The sequence below is a fragment of the Antedon bifida genome, chromosome 9 (genome assembly GCF_963402885.1).
Source record: "Antedon bifida chromosome 9, ecAntBifi1.1, whole genome shotgun sequence".
In the NCBI taxonomy this organism is placed as follows: Eukaryota; Metazoa; Echinodermata; class Crinoidea; order Comatulida; family Antedonidae; genus Antedon; species Antedon bifida.
The window spans coordinates 14588008-14614334 of NC_136234.1; the positions used below are offsets into that span (position 1 = coordinate 14588008).

General features: G+C 32.9%; 1 protein-coding gene across 4 annotated transcripts; it reads left to right on the forward strand.

Moving 5' to 3' along the window:
- The first annotated feature begins 90 nt into the window (after positions 1-90).
- On the forward strand, positions 91-24726 carry LOC144852870 (striatin-3-like). 4 transcript variants are annotated; one of them, XM_078710901.1, is made up of 17 exons: positions 91-438; positions 3735-3838; positions 5892-5962; positions 6637-6715; positions 7374-7568; positions 11158-11347; positions 13493-13640; positions 15327-15440; positions 18542-18658; positions 18776-18912; positions 19003-19184; positions 19469-19516; positions 20167-20288; positions 20438-20605; positions 22160-22408; positions 22729-22815; positions 23227-24726. In XM_078710901.1, the coding sequence occupies exons 1-17, from the start codon at positions 220-222 to the stop codon at positions 23394-23396; spliced, it is 2400 nt and encodes a 799-aa protein (XP_078567027.1). In that variant the 5' UTR covers positions 91-219; the 3' UTR covers positions 23397-24726. The 4 variants fall into 4 exon arrangements, with proteins under 4 accessions (XP_078567027.1, XP_078567028.1, XP_078567029.1 ...); XM_078710902.1 differs by having other exon boundaries at positions 13493-13625; XM_078710903.1 differs by lacking the exon at positions 15327-15440 and having other exon boundaries at positions 95-438.
- The last annotated feature ends 1601 nt before the right edge of the window (positions 24727-26327 follow it).

The following is a 26327-nucleotide window of genomic DNA, read 5'->3' on the forward strand; positions in this document are numbered from 1 at the left end:
ATATTCTGTTTTTAAACGACACTACAAAATAGTCTCCACTACCAGAAGGTAGACTAAAACATAAATATAGCCCACTGGAAATTTATTAAAACATAATCTCAATCCATGTACAGTATTTTTGTGTGAGAGAGTAATTGGAATTTTACCCACAATACTTTGCTAGACCACCCTTGTTTCAATTGCAAGTATGGCGGATGGTTTGTCATCATAACAGCAAAGATGATTAGAATGGAAAACGGGGCTGGATCATCTCCGCAGCATTTAAACCAGTTAAATGCTGGCACAAATGCTAACTTAAATGTTTTAGGAAATAAATTAGAAGATGACAATTCACGATCGAAGTATACAATACCCGGAATATTGCATTTTATTCAACATGAGTGGGCGAGATTTGAGATGGAAAGGGCTCAGTGGGAGGTTGAACGAGCCGAGTTACAGGTAAAGCTATGGGAGTGAAGGCCTGTCCTGAGTGTATAATGTTGGCCTAAAAAACCAGCTAACCAAATATGTGATTTATACTGTCAATAAACGATTACTATGCGCCCTAATATACATGAAACCGTAATAAATAAGCTGAAGGAAATTCAGAGAGTTTCTTGTGTGTTCATTCTTCAGAATCATTTGCAAAAAAGCAATTATTAAATGATACTTATAGGCTAGAATTTTAATTTAAAATTAAAATACTTCTATTTTGGTTGTATCATATTCTATACTGTATGTGTAGGCCTAGGTTGTGTCACCTTTTTTTACAGCCGTAGCCTTCTCTAGACTACTACCCAGGAGAGGAAGGCCTAGCCTAGGCACATGAAATTGTTTACAAAATTCTAATGCCAAACCATTTTACAGTGAATTTTCAGGAAGTACTATACCGGTACATTAATTGGCAATTATTTGTTTTGCTATTAACTTTTTTCAACAGGTTTGTTTTTCGATAAGTTCTTAGAACTGCAATTTTGGAATTGGATTTCATTCATCTTCTTTTTTATTGAATTTAGGGTCCAACTTTTGTTCTTTGATCTAACTTACAGTAAACTGACATTTTTTTTTTTACATTTCAACTGTATTTTAGTTGAATTTTCGTAGATACTATATTATGCAGTTCTTTCTATTTTTAAAGTAGCCTACCGCTATACTGTACATTATTTCAATAAAATGTCTTCATTTTCGTTAATTTTTTGAATGATACAGTATCACAACAAATAAAGGGAATACCATTTTTGCATAAATTCGCTAAATTTGTCATTTTGAAAGTCCAAGAGTACAGATTTAAAAGTTACCATTTTATCCAAACCTTTAATTAATCATTTTGACAGCATGGTAGACATTTTTTATAGTTACAACCTCTACGTTTAAACTAGCCAGGAAGTATTGTTCAGATTACTTCCAAAATTACTTTAGGTACATTGGAAAAAATTATGAAGCTTTGACCTTGAGAAAAGACCACTAATAGGCTACTGACACCGACAATAGATGTGATTCATTGGAAAGCTACCTACATTAGTATTCTTCGAAAAACCACAACAGTTACTGTAGTAGACCAACATTTCTGTATATTTGTGTGTCGAAATATATTGCACTGATGAAACATAACTAGAACCCTTTTTATGTGTGTATAATTTACTTTTTTGCATTCTGTTGTGTACAGTATCCAGGGTTTTTGTAAGGAGTCTTTTCCAAAGCTATTTTGGTTAAAATTGGTCTATGCTATTAGACTTGGAGGCTTCCTTAAATCCTGCATACCAAATGTTTCTTCTATATTTAGGTCTCCCTCTTCTTTTTAGAGAGGCCTAAATATAAAGGGACCATTTTGATATGAAGGATTTGAGGAAGGCTTACTGCAGGCTAAAAAAATCTTTAAGAAACCCCCTCTATAGAGACTACCAATAAATAAAGGTTTTATACAGACTTTTACCTAGTAGCAATTTTGGTTTTGATGGGATATTTTTTAGGTCTAGACTAGAGGCAAAGTTCTTAATAAATCATCATATTAAATGCTTAAAGGATTACTGTAAGCTAAAAAAATCTTTAAGAAAACCCCTCTATATAGACTACCAATAAATACAGGTTTTTATTAATTACAGACTTTTACCAATTTTGGTTTTGATGTTGGGTATTTTTTAGATCTAGGCTAGAGGCAAAGTTCTTAATAAATCATCATATTAAATGCTTAAAGGATTACTGTAGGCTGAAAAAATCTTTAAGAAAACCCCTATATATAGACTACCAATAAATACAGGTTTTTATTAATTACAGACTTTTACCAATTTTGGTTTTGATGTTGGGTATTTTTTAGATCTAGGCTAGAGGCAAAGTTCTTAATAAATCATCATATTAAATGCTTAAAGGATTACTGTAGGCTGAAAAAATCTTTAAGAAAACCCCTATATATAGACTACCAATAAAATGTTTTTATTATTACAGACTTTTACCCAGCAATTTTTGGGTCTAGACTAGAGACAAAAAGTTCTTAATAAATCATATTAAATGCTTTTTCCTATTATTTAATTATTTATTTCATGACTTCTATTCTGTATTTAAAAATGGAATGGACACCAGGAAGCTACTGTATATTATTGCTGAATGAAGTTTTCACATTATTGAAAGAAAACTTTACTGTACATCACTACTGTAGTAACCCCCAAAAATCCCAACGTCAAAGAATTTTGTTTTCATTCAATAAAGGCCATTGAATGCATTAGCTTTCCGTGAATTCAATTGCATTATTTTATTCTGTTGACCCAAGTTTATTATTCATGCATAAACACAATTCATATTGTACAATTTTTTTTGACACTGTATCTATGATATATGATACAAAACAGCTGTATTAATGCTATTATTTATTATACACAGTACAGTAGGCACTGTATTATGTTGGTCATTGATGAGTTTGTTAAATGAATGAACAAGGTTGTATAGGACAATTATTTACTATACATTTGTTATTATGCGCCCTCTCTGGAGCCGTGATTTGTTATTATGCATCTTCTCTCTAGCTGTAATTTAGTCAGTCAAATTGGGTCTTTTTTTTACAATTCTGGAGTAGAAACCGTTCATTTGGAACATTTATTTAGGGTACAAATAAAGTACACTCCTATTATTGATTAAGGGACACTTTCCTGTTAAACGGATGAGTGCAATATGTATACAGTATCACTATCAGTATGTCCAACCTGTAATCTGGAACGGGGACACCCCTAAAATAAAGGCCAATTTACAGAGACGAGCGGTAACGGTAAGCGAAAACTGCATAGCTTGTCCCATGCAGAATCTGTCTCTATCCTGAAACCCTCCTATCCGCTCTGCCTTGTGTGTAAATGGTCATAAGGAATAACATAGATTCTATATTTTTATTTACTGTTACCATTCGTCTGTAAATTGGTCTTAAATTAGGGGACATTTCTATGTGTATACTCTTGGGTTTCTAAACTGTGTGTTAATATTACAATTTTTTTCTTCCAAGTATTTATTTAGATAACAATAACATTTATACATGCAATGTCAATGGGCTCTAGTTAGAATGGATACAAATTTGTAATTTTTACATAATTAGTTAAAAAGAAAATTGTTCATATACTGTGATAATTATCAGCAAATAACATTAACAAAAATCAAGGCTAAATGTGTTTGATGTTTTTCATAAACCATTTTATTATTAGTATTATCTCTCCATCCGCATTTGTGTTTTTCATGTGATAATTAACATACAATGATTTATGTTTTTAATTTTACAGGCAAGAATAGCATTCCTTCAAGGTGAACGAAAAGGTCAGGAAAATCTGAAACACGACTTGGTTCGGCGAATAAAGATGTTAGAATATGCGTTAAAACAGGAGAGGTGAGTGACTCATTGTAATACATTAGAACCTCATCATCATCTTAAACCAAGATCACTAGCTACAACCAATGGACAGTTTGTGTTTATCATATCCTGGACATTTGGACATCTGGGCATTTGAGACCGATTGATGATCTAATTAGTAGCTCAAATTGTATTTTTAAGAAGGCTAACTGTAACTTATAATTTAAAATTTTATTTAGCTTTGATATATTTAAATTAATTGAATTCAAATTGACAGCAGACATTTTTAGAAGTCAAATTTATACCTTGTAATTCTAAATTATAGAAACTTGTTCATTGTATTAGTAAGTCTAGGCCTATATTACAACTTTTAATGTGCATCAAGGATGATCAGGTGTGGGTGTTTTTCCAAGCTACTTATCTGGAGAAAAAAATTGTATTTTCACTAACATTAACAATGGCTCAGGTGCAGTACAGTATGTCCTTACAGTTTGTTAATGTTATAGTCTAAAACATCCTGGTTTTCAGCTCACTTAAATCGGATTACTAACTTGTAAGTTCTGAGTGTTAGGTCCTGTTCAGACCTACAAAGTTATGGTTTTGTATTCTACACTGCATAGGAAAAGATTAGTCTAAGCCACCTTTTATGATGGTGACTATTCGATATGAAAACTTGAGATGCTTATGATATAAACATTTTGCTAATTGTGGCGCTAATTATGTCTGTTACCTTCCTTTCAGATATAAACTATTTGTAGGTCTGAACATACCCTTAGAATACCGGCCTGTCATGTGTCGGCTGTACTAAAGTAAAGTTTATTTATTCCCTATAGGACATGTAAATGAAACACAATAGATTTTATTATGGACATTAATTTGGTGAATAATGTATAAATCGCACTATATCTGTTCATTAACAGGAATAATAGTATAATTTCACTGTTCAGAAAGTACCAATGATTAATCAAAAAATAAGGTTATGCAAATGTACCATCTGTTTATCTTTTGGTTTTTAAAATACACTTGAATGATGTCATAGATATTATGCTGATAATATTATTATATTTTATTATTATACAAATAATAGATTTATAATACAAGCTAGGAAGCCGGTATTAGTAATTCATTTCTTTTTTCATAAACCTTTACAGAAAGTTGAATTTAAACATCTGATTGTCAAAATGTGTTCTCGGTAGAAAGTGAAAATTCGTAATTAATAAGTTAATTGCAATTTGTTAATACTACACTATATACTTTAAACAGATTTTGTTTTCTGTACGAATGACACATATGTAATTTTCATGAAATTCTGTAGTAGAACCTCTTTGAGAGCACACCTCACAAAAGACATCCCTAGTATGTTTTAACACTACTGTACTAAACCAACCTCTATTCAGAGGGGACATTTTGTCCCAAAAGTTGTCCGTTTAATAGGGGTTCTACTGAAATTTAACTCTAGTATTTTAATTTATTGTTGTTATTGGCATTTACTGTATTTCAATTCACTTCAGAATTACAAAATTATGTACAGATTTGTTTTAATTAAAATTATTAAAAATTGTTTCTTATCTTTTTTCTTTTAAACCAATTGCTGTTACTAACATCAGTACTTCTCAATGATAGTATCAGTATCCTATCGTAAACCTATAAACTTTTTTATGGAGTACTTGGCAATGAAAACTACATACAGTACTGAGCAATAGCATAAAAACCTAGATTACAGTATACAGTACTGTACAAAAAGCTAACATAGCAATCAATTTGTTATAGAGCACTTAGCATAGCCTCAGGCTATAGATGTTCCCATTGTTACAGTAATTATCTCACAGATACCTATCTGCTGTTGACATTTGGGTTGTGTACTATTCTGCTATTGGTTGATTTTATGTGCCCTGAACATGTATGTTATTGTAGGTGTATGAATCATCAAGGTACATAATAATCAATCCTATTTATAATCCTATGGTAAATTCAAGAATTGATTTTTTTTTAATTCATTAGCTATTTATTTTTTAAAAATTCTTTATCATTTTTTTTGATTTAATAATAATATTTCATATCTTATTTGTTTTGTTTTTTTCTTCTTCAGATCAAAGTTTCATAAATTAAAATTCGGAACGGATCCTTCTGGGGAATTAAAACCACCAACGTTTGAAGGAGGTATGTATTTATACTTTGATATTTGGATTAAGTATAAATTCTTAAAGATCTATTGTCCCCCCTGAAAAAATAATTGTATACATTTTTGTTCTTGAATAGGCCATTTTAATTTCACATATAGTTATTCACTTTGACCAAAATTGGATCTTAAAAAAATTATTTACCTAAAAAACTATAATTTAAAGCAAAGAATAGTCAAATTGACTGGAAATCAAATAAAAAAAGCAAGCCAAAAAATAAAAGCCAAAGCAATGTTAGTGTAAATTGTAAGATAAAAAATCAGAGACAAGTTTTTACTTCTGACAAAATTTGTACCTCTCAAGTGGGACTCGAACCCACGATGTCCAGATCACTACCCAATGTTCATACCTCTAGACCACCAAGCTTTAGCTTAATTGATTAAAAAAAATAATCTCTTATTTGTAGTTGTTAAATTTGATAATACATTGATAATAAACAACAATGATACTTTTATTTCGTTGCCCTGTCCTTCGGATTGGACGTTAAGAAAGTCTAGGTGTACATATTAATGTACTGTAGATGTCATAAACAGAACTATACAAAGATTACCATACAGAGAGTGGTATTTCCCATTATCTCTTACTTATGTGATTCACATTATTTATGAAAGCAGTCATTTGTTTGATCTGATTTCCTTTTTTTTTTATTTGCAGATGATATAAGTGAAGATGACTCTGTTATCTCTCCAAATGCACAAGTCAATTTCAAACAGGGAAGGCAGTTACTTAGGCAGTAAGTAATCGTTATGTGTGTCACATGACGGATATTGTGTAAACAAATACAGTGGGAGCGGGGATGGTTATTGTATTACAAATTGTAAATAAAACATAAATTATAATTTCACCTTTCTTTATGACTGACATAGCAATACAGTTGTTATACACAAGTGGTTGTGATACAGTGTCATACATGCTACCTGTATCATAGGAACAATGGAAAAATCTGTGTACACTAGTACACTAGCAAACTTTATGTGACAAAATAATGTGATTAGTGCCCATATATGTATATTCCACTTTTTTTTTTCAAACTAGTAGAGAAGAGACCCTGTATGAATTCTAACCTTAAAACTGATTCCACTGATCGCATGTGATGCCAAAAATATAATGCTTGCCTTAAGTGATGCTTACCTTAAGTGAAATAAGGATGCAAAGAGTATTCCTCGTATAGGTTGCCTCTTCTCATAGTTGTTATGTGCGAGTCATATGTTCGTTTAAAAGTGTTTAGTGTTGGGCTTGAAAACATGTAATAAGGTAATGAATTACATGTGTGTATGATACGTAAATCAAAGAAGAAAGATCTACTAAAAGGTATTAAACCAAGATTTATACCAACTTAAACGATGACCTCGCCATAATACGTCATATACCTCTGTTTAAACTTGTTTCAGATATTTACAAGAGATTGGTTATACCGACACAATCCTAGATGTACGATCAAACCGAGTGCGGTCTTTACTTGGCCTACAGTCCGGTGAACAGAATTTAAATAATGTAGAAGGTGATGGTACTTCACCTGTAGAGCCACTAGTGAACGGAGAGAGCCCAGCAAAACCAAACCGATCAGACCCAAATGCAATTAAAAGGTATTATAATATATAATTATTCCATTAATATACTGTATAAATTGGTTATCAATGTCTATAACATACCTTTATATCCATTTCATTTATTAATTTCGTATCACATCCTGTCCATTATTTTTTCCCATTTGAACAGGTTTTTATCAAATAAAAAAAAAAGTTGAGCTAGGATTCAGAATGACGCATGGTGGAAAATAGTGTGCAGTATTTGCCATCTGTAACTGCCCTACCCTGCAGCCAATTTCTGAGCGCGGTATTTTTAATGGGCCTAGCCTGACAGTTTTTAACTCCACTCCCAAAGATTTGTAATTAATACTTTGTTTATATAGAGCATCTTGTGTATATGTTTGTCTTTTGAACAGGATTGCTACCTATAAGAAGGATGAGAATAAATTCGCTTATGGTTATCCTTGGCAATTGGCCTAAATATATAAAAAATTTTTTTTTATTAAAAATGGAAGTGCCGATTCGTTGAATAGAACAATCTTTCAACCCATAAAAATATCCTCATTCAACTCATATACTATAACAATGGAAATGAAATAGACTTTTAAAAATTAAAAAAAGAATTACTCTTAATAGTTTTCTCAATTTAGTTTCTGTTTTTGTATCAAAAGATCAGCCCCCTTTTTTATGTGTTTTTTTATAAACATTTTATCACAATAATATTATTTTCACTTGGCAAGGGCATAAGTTGAGATAAAATCCTTAAAAAGTCAAAAATACAAATTGATATAAATCGCCTTCATACAATCAAACGTGCCATCTTATCATGAAAGCTATTTTTAACGCTGAACAGTGAAATTTCACTTGTGTAAAACAGAAAGTACTTGTTGGTACTTCTAATATTTTGGCAACTTATTCAATGTAACCGTGACACCCCTTTGATAACCTGTAAATAAAAATGTAAGCTAACCCAAGTTTTGATGCAAAATCTTCCATACTGGTTTAGGGCTACAGTAATTACCCTTTCTTCACATCACCAGCAAAACTCTGAATTTTACACACACAGAGGAGCACACAGTTCCATAGACAGTGTGAAATGGGTATTAAGCGTGGTTCCAACTAGCACGCAACGCAGAGTAGCAGACGCAATGCCCTTTCAATAATTGTGTTTGCCCCGCCTGCTTAAAATCAAACCTGATTGTTGCACTTCAACGTTGCCATAGACTTTAACCTGGTTCACCCCGCATACTTTTGAGTACGCGCTGTACTATGTTTTCCAGTGTTCTTTTGCCTTGCATTGTTACATGAAATCAAACTGATTTGATTTCTCGTAGCGATGTTTGCAGCACTGTTGCGTCTTCGGTTCCCACTTGTGATTACGCAATATAGCACTCTCCGTTGATACTTCGTTGCGTTCTAGTGGAACAACGCTTTAGACTGAAACATTTTTTCAAGAACACAATTTTGTACGGACTCCATTAGTTGCTAAAATATTATTTATTACAAAATAAATGCATAAAAAGGTGAGTGAATCTCACAAAAATAAATGCATATTTAGTTTAATTATGAGATTAAATACAAGCAGAACTTCCTTTTGTATAGAAACTGGTATCTTGCTTGTGTTTACATTTAATTTTATGTTGCTGTCAGTTTCTCCCTTAATTTAAATTAATAATTTATTTTGCACGGATTGGTAAACTACTTTTAATTCCTGAGCTCACGTTCATTCTGTTTAATTACGATACTAATCACTTAGTAGGGAAGATGATGCGATGAAAAATATATACACAATTTTAGTATATTGATTAATATTTGGTTTGATGTTTTATTCATCTTTTTCATCATTTTTAATATATTAATTTATAACATGTTTTGTACGGAATCTAAATTAAAGTTAAACTAGACATGAAACTCGTCACTTTGACGAGTTAGTTATCCGCACCACGACAAACGCCACGTGCACGTCATACGTTGGAATATTGCACACAGATAAAGATTATGGCATTATGACAAGAACTGAAGAATATGACATGCTGTTAGTGCTGAATTTTGTGTCATATAGTATATACATGCAAACAGTATAAGCTGTATACATATTACATACAGTGTAGAATAGGTGAAATTACGGGACCCGCCATTTATTCCAATTTTTAACATGGCGACGGTATCAAAATGAAACACTTAGATAGCAATTTCAGAAAGAAATTATCTCAGGAACAACATATTAACGTGTAGAAGAAATTTGAATACGTAAAATATAGATGCGCACCCTTTTAAATGTGATGAACTATTACGCAAAATATCAAAATACGACTTTTTTTATTCAACTGGCCATATGATGACGTCACAACATCCGATTGGCAAAATGTTTACATGAATTCGTATCTACAATCCAATAGCTTCCAGAAAACGTTTTAATCGTGATTATCACATTTTATTCTTACGAGCTATTACAGATTAAAATTTACTGTAAAGATGAAATTAATGACCCACGTAATTAAAATTTTTAGGCATGATGACGTCATAAAAATTAAAATATTTTTATCTCATGCTAAAGAAAGTTGATTGACCTACACAATATATAAATGTAGGAGAAAAAGGAATACAGATAAGCGCGATGCGCTCCATTGAATGTGATGAGCAATAACGAAAGAGACAAAAATCCTATATTTTACATTCGTGTGGCCATACGATGACGTCACAATGTTTTTTTAGCCTTATTGATGCATGATCCGATATCTACAACTCATCAACTTCTAGATTTTGTAATAAAAATAAACGGTTAACGGTTTACTTTAGAAACTATGACTGTTTAAAAAAAGACATAATTTTGACGATTTTTTAAGCTTTTTCATAAAAAACGCGCACGAATTGTCTAATTCAACGTGTTCGTATGGCGTTATTTAAACTGGAAAAGGTCTAAATTGTTTTCAAAATCACTGGGAAAGGCTTGAAAAATATAATTCAAGAGAAAAAAATATGTTTTTAACGCTATGTGCGCACCGCGCGCATAAAAAATTGCGCGCCCGTGGGAATTTTTGACATGCTCAAAATGACAAGAAACGCGTAAAAAGTTGATTAGAAATTAATTTTGCGCATTTTGAAATTTTGAATGCGCGTGCGCGCGTAACTTCTTGTGAAACATGCCATTTTTAATCCGTAGAAAGTTTGCCCCTGATATGACTTAAATTTTGTCAAAGTGTCAATACTAAATGACTTTTGGTTTTTAATCTATGATCAATCATTGAAATTCATAAAATTGCGCATAAGTCACGTTGCGCAACTATGACGTCATTCAAAAATAGGAGGTGCACAACTTCACGTAAATGCCCATATGTTGTCAAAGTTATGAAATGTTATGTTTACACATTTTAGAGGAACACGACTCACAAAAAGGAAGGAAGGAAAGAAGAATAATACAGAAAAAAAATATTGATCTCATACAATTACAAGGAGTTATCCGCTTGGTATACCAAGCGGATAACTAATTACAATTTTCTTGCTACCAGATTCCGGCTTCAGTCTGAATGTTTAAAATTAGGCTTAAGACTCACGCTTATTTGATCATATTTATAAAACAAATAAATGAATACAATTAATAGAATCCAGTGGTTGTTGACAGATTTGTTTATATTATGTTAATTAGGCAAGATAAAAGAATACCTAATCAGTTACCCGAGGGTGTATTAGATAATGTTCTTTCGTCGTTTGAATTACTTGGAAGTGAAAACGTTGAAGAAACCGAAAATGGTGACCTAGAAGATGGCGGTACAGCAGATGACGAGGCTGATGATAGTATGAACAAGAATATGGCAACTATAATCAAAAGGAAAAAGGTAATTTAATTTTTGTTAAAAATAATTGTTTACATAATATACATATTACAAGAGAGTGCGTTTGTATGTTTGTTCCTTTAATAATAATAAATAATCTTTTTGATTTGTATAGTGCCATTCCAACGATCATTGCTCATGGTATAGACCTTGCCCAAGTCTGTAGTTATTGTCTTTTTTGTGTTAGGCCATCAGTCGGCTTTTTTGTCTGATAACTACAAAACAAGTTACAAATTCAAGTATTATACGTATGAAACGCCATTTGTGCCAAAATATTTATCTTTTTACTAATATTAAGTCAAAACTCTAGATTAAGCTCTAGTCCTAGCAGTGAATAGGCTTGGACTGTACCTTAGGTTAATGCGTAACATTACAGTGCAATACAAAAAGTAGGCTAATGACTAACATACTGTATTCGTTCACAATTTACAATTTTTTTTTAAAAAGAACAATCAATATTCATTCACAAAAACATTGTGATTATAATGTGTAGCATTATTAACTGCTTTTGGTCACTTTAATCCACTTCCTTTGACAGCAAAACTTAGAAACTAGATTGTTCCTTAGATAAGTTTGAGGAGGCAGCCAAACATTTAACAGGGACCTTAAGCGAAACGAGATGGCCCTGACAAGTGCCGATCTTACACTTTCTTATCAGGAACGAGTGGAAATGACGCGCATTTGTTTTATAATTAGAAACCATTAGTACAGTACCTAGTTTCAAACTTTAGTTTTTCACTTGATTTTTTCTGGACTTGTTGTACTTGTACCTTTAAAAACAGTGGGTGATGATTGTTTATTTTGTAAGAAACTGTACAAAGAGTGTTTAGAGAAATGTTACTAGAGCAAAAATATAAGGTAAGTTATTGGGTAGTATATAAGTAACTATTTTCAGTTTATGTCATCTACATTATGGTGATATAATTAAATATGTTAGCAATTAGTTGCTTTTGTCAAAACACAACGGTGCTGATTACGGCTGCAACATTATGGGAGGCTGTTGTTCCCAGACGTGTTTGATCCAAAACATTACCAGGGGTAATAATGTGAAGAGCTTAGAGGCTTTGTGCATTAAGCTCTATATAAAGATCGACGTATTATTAATTATTATTATTATTAAATCATGTTAAATTTATTTTATTTATAAAATCAGCATGTTAATCTAAATTGTTAATTTGATGGGTTTAAAAAAAAATATAATTTAAAGTAGAAATATTTAATAGTATTCATTATTATAAAATACAGAATTGGTACTGAGTAGTCCAAATAATATTTTACATTAATCTATTTAATGTTCCGTTATGGATGTTAATACTAAATATTAAATAATGCAGTAAAATTCTATAAAATATACTTTTTATTTTGATAAAGAAATCACATTTTTGTTTATTTTGTTGCATTAAATCAATGTTAAATAGTGATATTTTGTTATTGTTGGGTTAAAAAAAGCATGATGAAAATGATACATTAAACATTTAATCCTGTCTGTAAGCTAATGAAAGTTGATCAGGCCCTTCTGTACACCCCTGATAGGCACAGGTTTCACCCCTGTTACAGGAACTAACTCTAATTCAATTTTCAGTATTTTGATAAGAGCTGGCTAAAGTACCTCTGTGTTGTCTTCAAAAGTTGACTGTGCTTTTATACTCCTAGTAGTAATAAAAACTATATATATAAATTATTTGGAACTTAATTTGTATATTTATTTTTAGATGGAAATATATCATTCTCTACATTAGACTCTTAGTCTTACTGGAAAAATTCATTGTTGAATTTTTCTTCCGAACATAAGTACCTTTTGTCTCAATAATTGTTCAGAAGTTTTAGTAGAATTAAATTTGAATTTGTTATTTGTTTGTTTATATTTGTCATATAAATTGTTTAAAGACAAAAAAAGACGATTCTAATCTAAATCATGAGAAAAAAACAATTGAATTATCTGCCAAAGTGAAAAAAAATTTGCTTAACTTTCTTTATATATGCACTGATTATTGAACTACTATGGCTCAAAAACACTTTTAAAATTTAAATATCAAAAGATATCCATAAATATTTATTTAATAAAGTGTGATTGTTATCACCACAGTCCTATCTTGGTATGTTAAAAAATCAGATTGTATATATTTTTCTCCCCTTTTTTTTTTGCAGCCTATTCTTGGAAACGAAAGCATGGTGGAAGATGTTGTCGCAGATCCAGACACGGAAGAGGCCCTGGCAGAGTTTGACTTCCTTGTGGCAGAGGGCGGCGAGGGAGCTGGAGAAGCACGCACCACTGGCGACGGTACTGAATGGCTAGGTAGTAAATTAACAAACAAACTAACACCGTGGTCGTCGTGTAAGAGCTACAGTAGCGTCCTCATTGACAGTCGTGTAATTGTATGACCAATTGACGTAATGTCTGTGTTGGGTGTTCAATCTTCTGCTTGCCCTCCCTCCTTTATCCCTTCATTTTCTATTTTTCTAGCATCTTGACATGTTATCTGTATATCAGTATTTCCTACAGTCCGTAGAAAAGTATTTGATAAAAGATTGTTTAACTTTGACTAACAAAAAACAGTATTTAAGAAACTAATTTTTATATCTTTTTAAAAGCGTAGAAAATTTAGAGTAGAAAATCACTCAATAATAGGAGAGGATTTATTTAAAGGTCCCAGAGCATCTATGTAGAAACTGTGGCAGGTCAAATGCTTTGGTGGCCCCATGCACTTAAATTGAAACGATATTCCCATCATACATGTTTGAAACTTAGACAAGATTTTCCTGGGAAAGGGGAATGCACCATACTGTATGCCACTGTATATACAGCACCAATCAGATTGCACGATGCTTTAAGCTCTGTCTACACTATCAAGCTAGTTTGACAAAAAAAAGTGTGTCCAAATATGGTAGTAATATGACATCATCATGTCTATATAATGGGCACATCACATTTTCTTCTCGCATAAAGTTTGATAGTGTAAACAAAGCTTTAGTTACGAATCACATACAGTCGAACACCTGTCCTTCGGTCCCCGTAATAATAGGGTGTGCCCTGAATAGGGGTGTCCCAAAGGAGGGGTACCCCAATGGAGGGGTTCTACTGTATTGATTGATAGCAATGACTCAAACTCATGACAAAGCATTAGGCCAAAATAGTGGTGTAGTAATAATATACTGTAGCGTTTTTGGAGCTATCGAAAATGTCCCAGCTAGTATACCGTAATAAAATGAGTCAAGTCTTCTTAGCATCTGTAGTAGTACGCCAAATCTTGTTAGCATCAATAAAGTAGATGTTCGTTTAAGTTAGTCTGTTCTGTAGGAATATAATTGGTTATCTTTTGTCAGATACAAGCCAGACATAGAAGGTGTCAATGTAATTGAGTGCCTCATTTGTATAGAAAACACTTCTAATTCACACTTCCTTTTTAAATTTGTTTGCCAAATATTACCCATAAAAAACACATCCTTAAATCTAAGACATATTTTTGCTGGTTTGATATTGACATCAACTGTACATCTTCATGATATTTTGTATTGTAATTTGACATCTGAACTCTTTAAGGGGACAAATGTTTTTTTAACCCTACAAACCTCTATTAAATGGATACTGTTGGGTCCGGAGCAACTTTTGGGTCCGGAGCAACTTTTGGGTCCTGAAGGTGTCTCTTTAAGAGTTTTTATATATTTCCAATTAACTATATAATTTTAATTTAATTACCTCTAACTTTTGTAGGGTTTTATATGATTGATAGGTATACATATTGTTAATATAGAATTATTTAAAATGTCAGGAATATTTAAATTAACATATTTTTATTTCCAGTAAATAATAATTTTTTTTTATCAGTTCTTGCCAATATAAACTCATTTTGCATGCTGTGGAATGTTTTATTTGCCTGTACTGTATACTAACCTAATATTTGGGTCCACGCAAAGGAAAAAAAAAAGAAAAAACACCATCTTGGTGGCCTTTTAGCCTAACCCATATCTGTTCTGCTTGCAGACACGAAATTGGACCTCTCTCCTACGAGTGAGGACTGGGGGGTTGATGAGGGAATGATCAGTAAGCTAAAAGAAGACTATAAAAAGGCACGGAAAGGCAAGAAGCCTGTCGTTCGTAAGTTGAGGGCGCTGTTCATCAGCATGGGTTGCATGATTGCACCTCGTTTAACATCGCTTTAACGCTTGTTCATTTTGCACTATACGCATTCATTACACACGGCTAAGGCGCTGTGCTTTTATTAATTTTTTACGCTCTATATTATTCTTACTGCTAACAAAGCTTTTTATTTATAAATTTAAATAATTTGCTATTAAAAAAATTCAATTTATTTTTTAACATTTTTTTTAAAACTTGAATTTCAAGAGTATCAATAATTGTAATTTTAAAAATAGCTATTATTATAATCAAATTTTATTTATTAGTACAGTAAAATTATCTTGTATTACGACCGCTATTGCTACAAAAGAATACTACATTCTGTTTATATTATCTGATTGTATAGGGTATAATTACAATTACTGGCTAATTACAAACGACTTATCATCGCTACCTAATATAAACAATATTATAAATTTATCGGTAATCCCCAAGGGATACACGACGAAGTACATGATATTTTAATATTCCATAGGCAGTTAAAATAAACGCCGCAGTTTTCAGATGCGTTTAAATAAAAAATCCAGAATATCCTAGGCCTATCCCACGGATTGACTTTGGCCTCTAGATATCCTTTCACTCTCCTCTCAAAAGTAAAATCAAAAAAAATTTTAGAACCCCCTGATTTTTTTAAAAGTATCGAATGCCTTTGATTTGTAACTTGACATACTGTTCATTCCTGCCTGCTTCAATCCAACATGACGTCTTTCATCATTTGCATGCCTTATTTTATTTTCATTTGTTCACATTTTTTGTATATTTAGCATTTTCGTTTGCATGTTTCAGTTGCATCAACTAGCTACTACACCATGATGTACCAAGTTTTAATGAAAACAATTTTTTAGGGTTTTCTACTAAATCGAGTGATCAACTTTTATTCTCAATAGATTAATTCCATAGTGTATGAAATTAAATACTAAGGAGTTGTTTTATGCTTTTAAATGTAATACAGTCAACTATCCTAATACCAGACTCTCTGAAAACCAGAAACTCTCCCAATACCAGACTTTCCTTGAGGACCAAAAGGTCCTCAATTGCTTTTTCCCATTATAAACACACCAGACTTATTTGGCCAGCCCAAAGGTGTCCGGTATTGGGAGAGTAAAATACAGGAATATGCAAGTGTTTATGGGAGGTAGATGTTGATCAGTTAGTGGAGTACATATGGAATGAATACCCATAGTTGTAGCATGGAGGAAATATTTGTCTGTGGTTGTAGTCTTTTGTGGCGATTCATAGAGCATAATAGTTAGATCCTCTTTAATAATAAATGAATGAAGGAGAAACGTTCCATCACCCAGGATGTAAGCCTTAATTTTGAACATCAACTCTACACAATGTGGTATGGCTTCTGGTGGTGTAAAGTGTTTCTTTTCAGTCCAAGCTGCGTTCTTACTTTAACTCGGGCAAATTAATGTTCTGCCTTCATCTGTGATACGCTAACTGATATTTTAATTAAGCTTTGTAACATTACTACTTGTGGTCTGGGAAATTTCGTAGAGTTGTTGACCTAACATTTACAGGGACTAAATAATTGTTAGACATCATAGCTGTACATGTTATTACTAGGGATCACGTCTGCTGTGGTTTTATCTTTTTTATGTAGCTTGGATTGCGTTTTGCACCACGATTTGCGAGCACTATATGTTATTGTTTAATGATGATAATCATCTATATGCAATTTGATTATAATATTAATTTACAAATATATTAAGTGCTTTTATATTGCATATTTTTGCCTACTATGAGAAATGCTGGAATGAATTGTTTATTTAACAATCATATGCTTTTATTGTTTGTAGAACATTTGTTTAACTATTGATATTATACAAAATGAATATACATATACTGTACATACAATAAAAAAAAAAAAAAACTTTTAGATACAGTATACATGCCTATTATCACAATAGTTATATTAGTATATTAAATATATTAATGTTTTACAAAATTCAATATAAAATATTGAATTAAACTAACTTTATATACATATATCCTTTCTCAAAATACTATTAAATAATACATTTTTATTGGAATTTAAATATAGTATTCTAGTAAATAATATTAATAATTGCTTTATTAATTTTGAAAATATATGCAGTAAAAAATAATTAATTTTAAATGAATAAAAATATTAATCATTGCTTAATTAACTTTTGTATAAAATATTATTTATTAATTACTCTTCCTACTGACAAAAATATTTAGGCATTTTTTAACATCCATAGTATTACCCAAAGATATTCCTATAATGCCATCCTGTGTAATTTATAAAAATTTCAGAAAAATAACCCCTTTCTTTTTATATTTACCCCTCTGTGGCAATATTTAGCCAAGTACTTCACTTCTGAGTGCTTTCATCTTTTTTTTAGAATTGTACACACTTTATGTATAGCACAATTTCATTTTTTTCTCAATTGATTTCATGCCACACAATCAGTACAGTGTCTGTGAACATTTTTTTTACATTTACATTTTATTTTGCAATTATATTTAGCTCTTCTTAAATTTTAAATCCCAAAATATTAGAAAGTTCACATTTGACATTAAATTGATGTGCAATTGTTGTCCAATTCTATCATTTAGTAATCCATGCCATACCAACTCTGCCAACAACAAAGCCCGCCCTCTATCGACAATGTGTTTGTCGGCCATATTTCAAACAGGCTTATGCTCCACAATGAATATTTTTTTCTGCTTTATTGCTTAATGTGCGTTAAATTCGACATCCATTCTGTTAAGCATTTTTCTTTTGTAATGAATGTAAATTCTGTCCTGCGGCTTTACATAAAAAGCTTAACATTTGTAATTCGAGGCATAAAAATGACAAGTTTAATTACCCTCAAATCCAAAATGCAACACACAATTGAGTCGCATTAAACCGTGGTATGGATTAACGGAAAATTAACCGTAATAATGAACATTTAGCTTTAGAGAAAATATTGCCTTGAAACTAGAAATGTATATATTAGATATATGCACTCTGCAATATTCTTGCCTTGCAAATAGTCATTTAGTACTTCACAGTTGACTTGCAAATAGGTTTTAATGTCTTACAGGTCCTAAACGTTCAGCGTTACAGGCGATGTTGGAAAATCTGGGTCGTGATGAAGGAATTCCCCCTCCCCCTCGAGGAAAACCAATACAACAGGAAGTTGATATCCCTGAATCTGCAGGTAAACAAACTTCAATCCAAGTTTCAAACATCAAAATCCTTTTTATTCTGTATGGTATATGTATGCTAAATTGATGATTGATACAATTGATTGTATGCTCTTAATTGTGATTGACAGCTCAAGGGGCGTTTCCAGCAGGGCGTAGACCAATGGTAGGCATCGGTGAAGATGAGGCAATAGAGACGGCGCTCGGGTTAGGAGATCTTGCCAAATTAACAGTTTCAAATGAGGCGGACGCCCTTTCCAGTTATGATGTAAGTGTTTTCTGCTTCTATTTACTAAGTGTTTATAAAAAATATCTATTCTAAGTATTCATAGATAAACCTAATTCATTTTAATTTTAGGTGAATGCCGCTGCCACTAAAGACACATTCAGAAAAACATGGAACCCCAAGTATACATTACGAAATCACTTTGATGCCGTTCGTACACTGGCCTTCCACCCCATAGAACCGGTACTTATCACCGGATCAGAGGACCATTCACTCAAATTATGGAATCTAGACAAAACAGTGCCAGCCAAAAAGTAAATAATGTGGAATTTTGATATCTGTTTTATTTAGTTATTTATTTTGTGCCAATATTTAGGTAACAGTAGTATTTGTTTTATTGTTAGTATATAAAACAATGACACAAGATGGGATTTGAACTCTGGAATTGATAGGCAAGCATCTTCTCCACCAAGCTACAACTCCACTCGCCAAGTTAATACTTTGTTCTTAAAATGTTTCTTTGCATAGAGAAAAAAAGTAAAATACTAATACTTTACTTCCAATAATCACCATTTTATTTGTTCTTTTTTTCTTCCAGAACTGCATCGTTGGATGTAGAACCAATCTACACCTTCCGAGGTCATTCGTAAGTAGACATGTTTTACAGTTTAACTGGAAAAACTTTTAATACATATTGTTTTGTGTAAAAATGATCCCCTGTTACTAATAATTATATAAGCACTCACTAAATAAAACAAAGTGTTTGAGGTTTAATATATTGAATCATTTTGTATACTGGCTTATTTATTTATTTATTCATTGCTTTTATTTTTATTGCCAATATTTATTATTTTTCAAGGGTGCTTCTTACCTAAATACTAGAAAAATATGCATCCTCCATGTAAATAATAATAATTCATTCTTATATAGCGCATATAAGCAAGCTCTCAATGTGCTGAACATTATTACCCCAGTAATTTTTTTGGATCAAACACGTATGGAAACATACTCCCATAATGAAGCTAGTAATCAGCGCAAAGTTGTGTCTTGATCTAACCGGGTACCCATTTATACACCTGGGTGGAGAGAGGCAAACGTAAGTAAAGTATTTTGCCAAGCAATGCGGCGAGAGTTGGGTTCGAACCTCGATCTCACAATCAGTAGTCGAACGTCCAACACATTGCGCTACACTCCCTCACAAATGTACATGGTTGTAGTAGTAGTATGTGAAAATAAAAATTGAATTTCATTAAGGAAATCGTGTATGTGTAACTGTCATATAAATTATCATTATAGGGCGGCTGTACTCTGTCTATCTATCAGTGCAGACGGGTCCAAGTGTTTCAGCGGTAGTATGGATTCTACCATTTGTTGTTGGGGTATGCCAGATATAAATATGGATCCATATGATTCCTATGGTATGTACAATTTCGGTAAATGTATACGAAAAATTAATCTGCCGAAATTACATTTATGAATTAAAAAAATTGTTGTTTACCTAAATTGCGTTTATGGATTTACAAATTTTTATTATTATTATATTATTGTTATTATCTTTATTTCCCAGATTGCAGTATATTGAAAGAACCATTGATTGGCCACACCAATGCAGTGTGGGATATCGCATTCGACGCCACCAAAAACCACCTTGTATCGGCCTCGGCTGATGGTACTGTAAGGTTATGGAACCCTCAACAAAAGTCTCCACTTCTAAATAAGTACATTGGAGAAAAATGTAAGATGTAATGGTTTATCTATCATTCGTATGTCATTAATAACAAAACAGTAGAACCTCTATTTAAGGGACACACATAACAACTTGTATCCTTAATAAGATGTCCCCTAAATAGGGATTGGCTGTAGTATTAAAACATATATTTCTCCCTGTTCCCAACAAAGTGTTCCCTGAATCGGGGATGTCTCCTGAATCGGGGATGTTCCCTGAATGGGGGTGTCCTCTGAATGGGGGTGTTTAATTAATGGGGTTGTTCAATTAATGGGGTTGTTCAATTAATGGGGTGTCCCCTGAATGGGGGTGTTCCCCTGAATGGGGGTGTTCCCCTGAATGGGGGTGTTCCCCTGAATGGGGGTGTTCCCCTGAATGGGGGTGTTCCCCTGAATGGGGGTGTTCCCCTGAATGGGGGTGTTCCCTGAATAGGGATGTTACCTGAATAGGGATGTTCCTTGAATGGGGGTTTTCCCTGAATAGGGGTGTTCCCTGAATGGGGGTGTTCCCTGAATGGGGATGTTCCCTGAATGGCAGTGTTCCCTGAATGGGGATGTTCCCTGAATGGGAGTGTTCCCTGAATGGGGGTGTTCCCTGAATGGGAGTGTTCCCTGAATGGGGGTGTTCCCCTGAATGGGGATGTTCCCTGAATGGGAGTGTTCCCTGAATGGGGGTGTTCCCTGAATGGGGGTGTCCTCTGAATGGGGATGTTCCCTGAATGGGGATGTTCCCTGAATGGGGGTGTCCTCTGAATGGGGATGTTCCCTGAATGGGGGTGTTCCCTGAATGGGAGTGTTCCCTGAATGGGGATGTTCCCTGAATGGGGGTGTTCCCTGAATGGGGGTGTTCCCTGAATGGGGATGTTCCCTGAATGGGGGTGTTCCCTGAATGGGGGTGTTCCCCTGAATGGGGATGTTCCCTGAATGGGAGTGTTCCCTGAATGGGAGTGTTCCCTGAATGGGAGTGTTCCCTGAATGGGAGTGATTGATTGATTGATTGATTGATTTTATTTGATATTCATACATAAAAGTTAAAATATACAATGTATAAAAAGAATACCTGGATAACCCATTAAGTCGACAAAAAAGTAAACTTATTTCCAATGGGGTCCAATCCGTAATGACTGAAAAGTGAGTGGTTGGGCCTAGTACAATTATCGTTAAGTATGACTCAGTAAAAATGAAAAAACAAGAAAATACACACAAGAGTGTTCCCTGAATGGGGGTGTTCCCTGAATGGGGGTGTCCTCTGAATGGGGATGTTCCCTGAATGGGGATGTTCCCTGAATGGGGATGTTCCCTGAATGGGGGTGTTCCCTGAATGGGGGTGTTCCCTGAATGGGGATGTTCCCTGAATGGGGGTGTTCCCTGAATGGGGGTGTTCCCTGAATGGGGATGTTCCCTGAATGGGGGTGTTCCCTGAATGGGGGTGTTCCCTGAATGGGATCGTAATAATAAAATACAGGATGTTCTTGCATTTAGAATCTTTGCACCATAATCATATTTTTAAGTTAATTATGTACAAATTTATCATCATATTTTATCGTTGTCTGTCTTTCTTTAGCCTATGGAGTTCCAACCACTGTTGATTTTGTACGCTGTGACCCGTGTCAAATTATCGTGGGCTACAAATCCTCAGATGCCGTCATCTATGACCTGGAGACAGCGAAACCAGTGATAACGCTAGATAGCAAGTTATTGTCCGACACTGATGGAACCACACAGATTAATTGTGCAATTAGCCACCCAACTCTACCTATAACCATTACTGCACACGAGGACAGACACATACGCTTCTTTGATAATAATACAGGTAAACCATTTATGTCTCCATTTTGAAGACCATTTTCTATGTCAGAGATGACCACAAATAACATACATAAAATGTTTTAAAATTCTGTTTTATCTTTGTATTTGTAATTTTAATCGTTTTTGTTTTTTCTGTTTGTTTCCTAGATGTATAATTGTTAACGTTTTTAAATACTTTTATCGTTTTATACATTTTAATGTAAATACACAGTAATTCAGCTTCGGCTGCGACAGTGATATGAATAAGAAACTGGCTTTATAGTGGTCTAAATAAACTAGAAAATGTAAATTGTCATGCATATTTACTGTATATTTATGTTTTAGGTAAAATGGAACACAGTATGGTGGCCCATTTGGATGCTGTAACTAGCCTGGCCATCGATCCAAATGGATTATATCTCCTATCTGGAAGTGAGTACTTGAATAATGTGTTAAATTCTGTCTACACTATCAAACTATGTGCTCAAATATGGTTGTGATATACACATCATCATGTCCATGTTTGGGCGCATCACATTTTTTTGTAGTGTAGACAGAGCCTTAGACCAATATACTAACTGCAATACTTTGGACCCATCTTTTTCTGTCTTGTCGTATTTGACAAGATTCTTTACTCTCATTGCCTCGTCCTTTGGATGGGATATGACGTCATTGGTCCTTTGTGCATAATAAAAAAAATTCCCCAGTTGTTTTCTATATTAATAATTGATATTATTGTCTTTGCTTCCAGGCCATGATTCTATATTAATAATTGATATTATTGTCTTTGCTTCCAGGCCATGATTCTATATTAATAATTGATATTATTGTCTTTGCTTCCAGGCCATGATTGCTCGATTAGACTGTGGAACCTAGAAAGTAAAACGTGTGTCCAAGAGATAACGTCACATCGAAAGAAGTTTGATGAAGCGATATACTCGGTAGCCTTTCACCCTAGCAAACCCTACATTGCAAGTGGGGGTGCTGACGCTCTGGCCAAAGTCTTTGTATGATGTAGTGTGATGTAAATTGAACTATTATAGTGCAGGAACTTAACTGGAAACCGTTCAGTTCAACATATTGTTGCATACACATACGCACGATTTGAAGTAACCAATCCAGACAAAAAAGCTTCAAAACGGAACCTTGATGGAATTATAATCTATGGATTTTATCGAAAATTCAATATGTCAGGGTCTGTTTTTGTGTGTATGTGTACAGCGTCCAATGTGCATTGTTTTAAATAATACATGTATAAAACGTGTATAAACTTACACTATAAAAAAAACTTTACAAGAAGTTACTTCGGTATTATATTACAGTCATAATATTACTCCATGGAGCAGATTGGAAGGGGATCGTACCAAGCTCTGCGGTTTTAAACCAAGGGCGCACAAAACTGATGACTTTCGAATTAAAATGATTAATGTAATTAACGCCAATTAAGACTTGAGGTTTGTCTTATTTTTAAATTAATTTCAAAGATGAAATATTTGTTGTATAATAACTGATGTAATTGTTTGATATAGAATGAAGAATGAATGAGGTGTATTAAGGTCATGTCGGGTCAGGTCAGGTTGATCAATAGTTAACCATAATGTTGTAATTGTAGCAAATATATTATCGTGTATGCTTGAATATTTATTTAACGATCTAGCTGTATAGTTTTGGCAATCGCATTTTTACCTTTGCTTTTTGGAGTTTTTAATGGACTGGAAGTCGACGGTTGCTCAATTTCATACAACCATGGATTTTCATAACAAATCAATAATTCATATCCTGTACAATTATCGTTTATGATTTATTCTACTTATTGCTAATATTTATTTGTCATATTTATGATTATAATATAACATAAGAATACTATTATTTTTTCATTTATTGTCTGTAATATTGTTTTATTCTTTTGTTATAAAAATGTTTTGATATTTTTTTTAAACTAATAGATTATTGTAACTTAAAATAATATAATAATTTCATTTAAAATGTGTAGCTGGTGACGTCCGATTGATTTTGCATAGACATAATAAGTCGTGAAAAAAAAATAAAAACTTAGAATTTAGTCTGTACTTTGATAAGCCGTTGCGTAAACCCAGATAAATAATAGAACATTCATTAAACCGTCAATTATTTCCTCCACAGATTTCTGTGTTGTAATTTACAGTCTTTCTAAACTATAGGTGGCAGCAGATACATTTATATGATCATGCAGAAATCATTAAACTGTTCAGACTTTTACATAGTAAACATTACATTATTAGTGTAATAAAATGAATAGTGACAAATATCCATGAATGTAATATGGCAACCAATTAAAGAATTAAAGACGCAACAGCTGACATGTATTCTAGTCATATTTGATTTTTTAGTTATCCGCTTGGTAGAGCGGATAACTCCTTGTTACTGTATGGGATCAATATTTTTTTTCTGTATTATTCTTGGATCCTTCCTTCCTTTTTGTGAGTCGCGTTTCTCTAAAATGTGTAAACATAACATTTCATAACTTTGACAACATATGGGCATTTACGTGAAGTTGTGCACCTCCTATTTTTGAATGACGTCATAGTTGCGCAACGTGACTTACGCGCAATTTTATGAATTTCAATGATTGATTATAGATTAAAAACCAAAAGTCATTTAGTATTGACACTTTGACAAAATTTAAGTCATATCAGGGGCAAACTTTCTACGGATTAAAAATGGCATGTTTCACAAGAAGTTACGCGCGCACGCGCATTTAAAATTTCAAAATGCGCAAAATTAATTTCTAATCAACTTTTTATGCGTTTCTTGTCATTTTGAGCATGTCAAAAATTCCCACGGGCGCGCAATTTTTTACGCACGCGGTGCGCACGTAGCGTTAAAAACATATTTTTTTCTCTTGAATTATATTTTTCAAGTCTTTCCTAGTAATTTTGAAAACAATTTAGACCTTTTCCAGTTTAAATAACGCCATACGAACACGTTGAATAAGACAATTCGTGCGCGTTTTTTATGAAAAAGCTTAAAAAATTGTCAAAATTATGTCTTTTTTTAAACAGTCATAGTTTCTAAAGTAAACCGTGAACCGTTTATTTTTATTACAAAATCTAGAAGTTGATGAGTTGTAGATATCGGATCATGCATCGATAGGGCTAAAAAAACATTGTGACGTCATCGTATGGCCACACGAATGTAAAATATAGGATTTTTGTCTCTTTCGTTATTGCTCATCACATTCAATGGAGCGCATCACGCTTATCTGTATTCCTTTTTCTCCTAAATTTATATATTGTGTAGGTCAATCAACTTTCTTTAGCATGAGATAAAAATATTTTAATTTTTATGACGTCATCATGCCTAAAAATTTTAATTACGTGGGTCATTAATTTCATCTTTACAGTAAATTTTAATCTGTAATAGCTCGTAAGAATAAAATGTGATAATCACGATTAAAACGTTTTCTGGAAGCTATTGGATTGTAGATACGAATTCATGTAAACATTTTGCCAATCGGATGTTGTGACGTCATCATATGGCCAGTTGAATAAAAAAAGTCGTATTTTCATATTTTGCGTAATAGTTCATCACATTTAAAAGGGTGCGCATCTATATTTTACGTATTCAAATTTCTTCTACACGTTAATATGTTGTTCCTGAGATAATTTCCTCCAGAAATTGCTATTTAAGTGTTTCATTTTGATACCGTCGCCATGTTAAAAATTGGAATAAATGGCGGGTCCCGTAATTTCACCTATTCTACACTGTATGTAATATGTATACAGATTATACTGTTTGCATGTATATACTATATGACACAAATTGACAGAATTCAGCACTAACAGCATATCATATTCTTCAGTTCTTGTCATAATGCCATAATCTTTATCTGTGTGCAATATTCCAACGTATGACGTGCACGTGGCGTTTGTCGTTGTGCGGATAACTAACTCGTCAAAGTGACG

Excerpts from the sequence above, each read along its gene's own strand:
- LOC144852870 (XM_078710901.1), top strand. The coding sequence starts at position 220 with ATGATTAGAATGGAAAACGGGGCTGGATCATCTCCGCAGCATTTAAAC. Across the intron at positions 3,839-5,891 it reads TATGCGTTAAAACAGGAGAG|ATCAAAGTTTCATAAATTAA; the intron begins GTGAGTGACTCA and ends TTTCTTCTTCAG. Across the intron at positions 22,816-23,226 it reads ATTATATCTCCTATCTGGAA|GCCATGATTGCTCGATTAGA; the intron begins GTGAGTACTTGA and ends CTTTGCTTCCAG.